The 7,500-nt window shown below is 39.8% G+C and overlaps 1 protein-coding gene across 1 annotated transcript in view; it reads right to left on the bottom strand.

Moving 5' to 3' along the window:
* The window catches only part of LOC135104374 (FMRFamide receptor-like), a 92,767-nt gene that overhangs the window by 18,583 nt on the left and 66,684 nt on the right, over positions 1-7,500 (bottom strand). The window contains exon 6 of the mRNA XM_064011736.1: positions 4,747-4,876. Coding sequence (XP_063867806.1) covers positions 4,747-4,876 — 130 coding nt within the window. The remainder of the gene's footprint in view (positions 1-4,746; positions 4,877-7,500) is intronic.

The following is a 7,500-nucleotide window of genomic DNA, read 5'->3' as shown; positions in this document are numbered from 1 at the left end:
TTCCCAGAATAATGCCTGCATGACCTTGGCTTTGCTGCTCAGCTTCTAACACGCGTGCATGCAGTGATATCCAACGTGTCCGACAACTTCCGCCTTCAGTGTTAATGAGGGGGAAGATTCCGCGAAACATTATCTTCTTCTTCTTCTTTTTCTTCTTCTTCTTCTTCTTATTCTTCTTCTTATTATTATTATTATTATCATTATTACTATTGTCACTATTGTTGTTGTTGCTGTTGTTGTTGTTGTTATTGTTGTTGTTGTTGTTATTGAATGCATTTTTTGTATGAAGATTAAGTGAAATTCGATAAAGACTGCGGTTTTGTATATCGAGAGAGAGAGAGAGAGAGAGAGAGAGAGAGAGAGAGAGAGAGAGAGAGAGAGAGAGAGAGAGAGAGAGAGAGAATGTATGCGTGTGTACAATAATAATAATAATAATAATAATAATAATAATAATAATAATAATAATAATAATAATATTCGGTTTAGTAATCTTGCAGTTTTATAAATGAAAATCCACATGTTACATACTTATATACTAACATACATACTACATCTTAAGTATACACTCAGCCCTAAGGGAGCATCTTACAATCCGATACTGTGGCTGCCAGATGGCGCTGGTCAACCTAGTAGACTAGGCCCGGGTTGGTCAGGCCACCCACCCCGTGCGTTTTCTTTTCAGAGTTTGTTTCTCCTACCTAGCTCACAACTTCTGACTTACACCAGGAACTTAATCACTGCTAGGTGAATAGGGGCTACACTGTAAAGGAGTGTGTGTGTGTGTGTGTGTGTGTGTGTGTGTGTGTGTGTGTGTGTGTGTGTGTGTATGTAAGACCTTGTTAAACAGACCCCATTAACACTGGCTTCCCTTAATTAAAGGAGGAGACAAGAAAATGGTGCAAACACTTCTTCTTTTCTCTTTCCTCCATTCATAGCGAACAATTGGACAAGTCAAAGAACGCGCACATCACCTCCAAGGAAGCAAGAGGCACTGCTGTTTGAAGAGGTTACTGAACTGTGGCAAGTGGTGAGTGTCCGTTCTCTTCACTCCTGCTTTTTGTTTCGTTGGCAGGTGTTCTGATGAAGTTAGAAAAAAAAAAAAAAAAAGAGAGAGAGAGAAGCTATGGATGTCTGTTCTCTTTGCTGTTTTTTTCTTTAATTTTCACTGTTTTGATGCAACTAGAAGAAAAAAAAATGTTCTCTTCACTCTTTCTGCTTCTTGTTTCGTTTTCTAATGTTTGGATCCGGTTAGAAAAGAAAATTATGGTGAGTGTCTGTTATCTTTTCCGTTTTTTTTTTCTTTCGTTTCCGATGTTTTAATACAGCTGGGGGGAAAAAATGTAGCGAGTATATCTCCTCTTCAGTTTCTGCTTTTGTTTTAGTTTTTCGTTGTTTTAATGCATAAAAAAATAAAAGAATATATGAGTGTCTTCACTGTTCTGTTCCATTTCTCGCTTTTCTCATGCAGTTAAATAAAAAAAAAAAGAAAGATAAAAAGACAAAGTTATATCGCATTCAGTGGTGTGTTAGTGTATGCTCTTAGCGTCACCTTTCCTTGATCTCAGCGTATGGAGCAGAATTGCAAGTTCCTCTCTCTGCTGCGTTAAACTTTCGTTATCGCAACACGTGCCTCAGCCTTCCCTTTCCTCTCCAGGCCACACCAGTGCATAGTCCAGGTCAATAGTCTTCCGCAGTCACCTCCACTTCGCTTAGCTTCTTCATTCAGTGTAAGTCCTCTGATCCGCTGACAGTCTCCTTTCAAAGCCTGACAAATGATAGCATGAGCGGAACAAGGAAGTTAAGACGAAGGAAAGACGTTGGGCATAGTGGAAGTGAAAGCAACAAGTTACTCGATTCCTGACTGACTGTTCCAGCTGATTAATTATGAAGTTTACACGGTAATAAGTTGCACCAAATTAGCGAACGAATCTCTTCCCTTCCACTTTTAACGTATGTGAAATTGTTGTCCAAGTAAGAATGTGTGTTAAGTGGTAATCAAAAGATGTGAGTAAATGTCTGACTGTTCTAAATGATTAATTATGAAGCTCAGGTGATGCATTACACCGAATTAGCGAACGAGTTTCCTCCGATCCTCTTTTAACCTATGAGAAAGACTCGTTCTTACAAGGAAGTGTTTCAAGTGACAACCAAAAGACGGAAGTGAATGTTGTTTTGTCTCTTTGTCTTTCTCAAGAATGTTGTTTTCCACTTACTGCTCTTGTTACAAGTAGATGACAATACTGCCATCTGGCTCCTTATTCTTTAACGCATTGTTTCCTCGTCAGGAGTGCGCTTAAAGGCCAGGAAGATGATTCTCAAGAGTGTTGTTCCCATTCATTAAGCAGAATCCTTGTTAAACTTATACGACATTCATGAAACCACTCTTGAAATCCCCAATAACTTCCGCTAGAGCTTGTTAAAATTAAAGGTGAACCACTAAAATGTTTGAGGATATACAACTTGGATGTTGGACTGTAACTATAGTGTTGCTTTCAGTTTTTAATGAGCAACATGGGGACGACGAGGCGCGGAGATACAAGATAGGTACCAGCAGGAGGGAAGCGTCTTTAGCTAGTATTCTCAAAGGCTTCCGCGTCCCATCTCGTTAACTTTTAACAGGATCTAGCGGAAGTTATTGAGATCTTCAAGAGTGTTTTAATGATTCCAGTGATAGTTTAACGAGGAGTGCGCGTCATCATTGGGAAGAAAACATCTATGAGAAGCAGACTTAACATTTCTGTGGCCTTTGTAAATTGTCCTGATGAGAGAGTAAATTGTTTAAGCTTTTACTTTATCCATGATAACTGCGGGCAACACTTTACATTCGCTTCATTGGACGTTGGAAAGGTCACACCATTCAGCGCAAGAAAAATAACCTAAGTACCTCTAACACACTATGTACTAAGTCAGAATAGAAAAAAAAATATATATATGTATTATCACAAGAATAAGAAACAAGAAGTGATTTTCAAGCGCTTCATTATATATATATATATATATATATATATATATATATATATATATATATATATATATATATATATATATATATATATATATATATATATATATATATATATATATCACTACATAACATAATTCTCTGATGATACAGGTGACCGAGAAATCTGGACACATGGACAAAAATGTATACTATTTATAATGTTTATTCAGTAATATTTTCACAGTGTTGTCCATTGTTAGCGACGCAAAGCTCGATGCGTTTTGTGGGATTCACACGAACCCGATGCAGCAGCTCCGTGTATCCGTTTATTTCAAGCACATTATTATTATTTTTTTTATTTTTTTTTTTTACTTTTATTTAAACATTACACAGATAAGGCGATAAAGAGAGCTGTGTTCTTAAAATAAAAATGGTCACTGTCCCGCATCACTTATTTAAAGCTCCTGCTGTACATATGACGCATTATTAACATTACTGCCGCGGCCACACTTTTGCCTCAACCTGTAGAATAAAATTAAGCTGACGGACTGATACTTTCTTTCCTCACCAGACGCCAGTTAGACTTACCTGTCAGCTTGGCTTGGTGCTGAAGGAGTTAAAATGACATCCTTAAAAATTAACAACGTCTTTCGCTCGAGGAAGAATTAGTGTCTCTCCCATATTCAGAGGCAGACGTAAGAGTCATATTAACACGAGTGGCCCCCAAGACGAGACAAAACAAAGAGACAGTGAACCAGAAACTGCTGCGTGATTTCGTGTTTCCTCTAAAAGGCAACTCAACCATTAAACACTTTTGTGGCACGCTTAGGGATTGGCTGATGGCAGTGTTGCGTAAACGATGCCTTTAATTAACCGCCCGATGACCTTCACAATACGTCCCCTCTTCTTCCTCCACCCAGCCTCTCTCTCTCTATCTTTCTTTTTCTCTCACGATTTAGGACTAATTAATGGCAGTGCTCCATAAACCATACCTTTCATTAACCACCCGTCCTGTTCACTCCTCCCTTCACATCCTCTCTCTCTCTCTCTCTCTCTCTCTCTCTCTCTCTCTCTCATTACCTTTATATGGAGTAAGGATGGCTTATATTTTCTACCGTAACAAGGACCAGTCTAGCCACACATTTCCTACCCCCCCCTCTCTCTCTCTCTCTCTCTCTCTCAGTGCCTCCCCGCCCCTGTATCACTGTGCCACCCCTCTCAGGAGACAGAAAAATGCCATTATTACTCTACTTACGCCTTCCTCACTCTTATATTTCCTTCACAACGGCTCCTCCTCCCCTCCTTTCACGTGTCATGTACGTTCTTATGAGAGAGAGAGAGAGAGAGAGAGAGAGAGAGAGAGAGAGAGAGAGAGAGAGTGTGGGTCAGTAACAGGAAGCCATCCACGCTCCATCTCTCTCTCTCTCTCTCTCTCTCTCTCTCTCTCTCTCTCTCTCTCTCTCTCTCTCTCTCTCTCTCTCTCTCTCTCTGTTTATTCCACTTATCTAAACGAATAGACTCGTGGCAGGAACGGCTGGGCACTTCTCTCTCTCTCTCTCTCTCTCTCTCTCTCTCTCTCTCTCTCTCTCTCTCTCTCTCTCTCTCTCTCTCTCTCTCACTCGTCCCGCTACACATCTTTTACACTCTCAATAAACAGATAAATGAAAAAAAAAATATAAGCACACTTCTCCCTCCGGCCAGAGACACAGACACAGAGGCAGAAAGAGAAGCAGGAAGACAGAGAGACAGAGAAACATACAGACAGACAGACACAATGCAGCACCAGCCACGCCACACCTCACCTTGTCGGAGAAGGAGCAGTAGAGGATAAAATTGGCTGCAGCATTGATAGCGTTGAGAAGGTTGAAGATGTTGCCAAGGCCCCGCATGACAGCAAACTCCTTGGTCCTCGGCAGCGGTTCGCAAACAGTGCTGGGGAGGGAGAGGAGGGAGATCCACACGTTACACTGTTGCAAGTGAGATAAAAAAAAAAAATGCTGCGGAGGAACAGAAGAGACTCAAACGTACTGTATTACTACTCACGAAAGGCTAATAAAGTGAAGTGATTGAAAAATTTGCTGGGGGGAGGGACAGAAGAGACCCAAACGTATATTATTGCTCTTGAAAGGTAAATGAAGTGAAGTAATTGTTTTAGAAAGTTTGCAGGGGAGGAAGAGAAGAGACCCTGGCATATATTACTCCGCGTAGAAGGAGTTTGGACTTGAATGAACGAATTGCAAGTGAGGGAGTATTGGTCATAGAAGGCAAAAGAAAGCATTGTGAGGGAAAGGAGGGTAACTAAGAGTATACACCTGAAAACTGAGAAAAAAGCTCCAATAGTACGAAAATAAACGTTATAAAGATAATGAGTACAATACATAGTCACTGAAAGGCGAGGTAAATATCAAGGAACCTTACACTCTGCTTACACTGAGATAAACAAGTCACGAAGGAGAGTAAAAGAGGAATGTACGGCGTGCATTACTGAGTCTGAAAGCAAGGTATGAGGGAGGAGTCAATATTTCTACGGGGAAATTATGTGTTTTTTGTTTATTCAGAGTAGGAGGAGGAGTAGGAGGAGGAGGAGGAGGAGGAGGAAGGCCGGCCATTACTGAGCATAAAAGGGAAGATACGATGGAATGCTCAGTAATTTTGTGGGTGAAGTGCTTGTTTTTAGAGTCCGTTGTGTTGTGAAAGGAATAGCAATGGTGTGTGTGTGTGCGTGTGTGTCTGTGTGTGTGTGTGCTGCAATTTCTTACTATGGACCACACAGAGGATTGTATTTGTTACTGGTATGGTGTGGTCAATAGATGTCCATCTATCTATCTATCTATCTATCTATCTATCTATCTATCTGTCTATCTATCTATCTATCTATCTATCTACCAATCTATTTATTTTTCTAAGTGAGTTTCTGTATGTGTGTGTGTGTGTGTGTGTGTGTGTGTGTGTGTGTGTGTGTGGTGACACACTGGCCACAGTATCACCGTGGCCTGTGTGTTAGTCGCGTCCCTCGCACGTTGGGAAATTCCTCAGTCATGAAAAGAACTGCGTCCCTCAGAGTTGAGAAATTCCTTTGTCATGAAAGAAGACAAGTGTTCAGAATGAAATTCCAGAGTGTTAGGCGGCTCCCACGGGAGGGGCAGAGACAGAGGCGTGGCGGCCAAGGGAGAGGCAGGGAGAAGAAAAATATAATAGAATAAAGTGAAGAACAAAGACACAAAACTCATTCCGGATCATAAAGTTTTGTGGATTTTTGAGGTGGAGGCGAGGCAAGCGCTTTTGATCAGGTAAAGTTTGGTGCTTGTTTCTTCTATCAGGTTTCATAAGATAATTTTCATGGGAACAGAATTGGAGAGGTGGAGAAAAAAGAGGTGGATTTTTCTTTTTGTATAACTTTTCATAAGATAATTTTTATAGTAATACAAGTGAAAATGTTTTGAGAGAAAAGTTTTTTTTTTGTCACGTTTCATAGATGTTTTGTATGGGAAAAAAATAAAATGGTTTGAGAGAAAATAAGTAGAATCTGGTGCTTACATATTTACATTCATAGGAAAAATATTTGTGAGAACAGAAGTGAGAATGGTTTGAGAGAAAAGTGGTAAAATTTAATGTTTTTATCACGATTCATGGGATAATTTTTATGGGAATAGAACTGAAAATGGTTAGAGAGAAAAGAGCAATGAGGCAGCAAACACGTTCACACTGGTATTATACACAAATGATTGATGCAGCACTTCATCGTGTATAATTTTAACGTTTCTGTCGCGTTTCACAAGATCATTTTGACGAGACTGAAAGTGAAAAATAGTATGAAGGAAAAAAATAAATAAAAGAGTATATACATAAACACCTAAACGTTTAAAAGAACAACAGACAGACATTTCACACAAAGTTCAGCCTCGTCACGAATAAATACATCACAATTAAAAACTGAGGAGAGTTCCAACAATACGAAAATAAATATCATAATAAATGCAGCAATAGACTTGAAAAAAAAGAAAAAAAAAGGCAAAAAGGTCATCATCACTGAAAGACAAACAGAATATCAAGAAAATTAATCATAATACACTGAAGAAAAACGAGTCATGAAGGAAAGTCAGGGGAGAAGGTGAGGCGTACATTACTGAGCATGAAGACAAGGTATAGGAAAGAAGTCAATATTACTATCGTTAAATCATTTATTTATTTTTTTGTGCTTTGTATTCTGAGGAAGAAGAGGAGGAGGAGGAGGAGGAGGAGGAGGAGGAGAGTCGGGCAGCGCCAAATAAACAAAGACAGTGTTACTCACGAGATGAAAAAATGCTATTAGAAGTAAGTCTTTACGTGACGCGCGCATCGGTTACGTAACAGGCGAAGTGAACTAAGTGAGGATATGTATTTGACGAGAGAGAGAGAGAGAGAGAGAGAGAGAGAGAGAGAGAGAGAGAGAGAGAGAGAGAGAGAGAGAGAGAGAGAGAGAGAGAGAATGAAAGCTGCATGAAACAAGAGGCGGCGTGTGTGTGTGGCTGAAGTAAAACACACCCAGCTGTCACTCTCCCAACACATTCTCTTTT

This window comes from Scylla paramamosain, chromosome 10 (assembly GCF_035594125.1).
Source record: "Scylla paramamosain isolate STU-SP2022 chromosome 10, ASM3559412v1, whole genome shotgun sequence".
NCBI lineage: Eukaryota > Metazoa > Arthropoda > Malacostraca > Decapoda > Portunidae > Scylla > Scylla paramamosain.
This window is presented reverse-complemented; position numbering and strand designations above follow the sequence as displayed.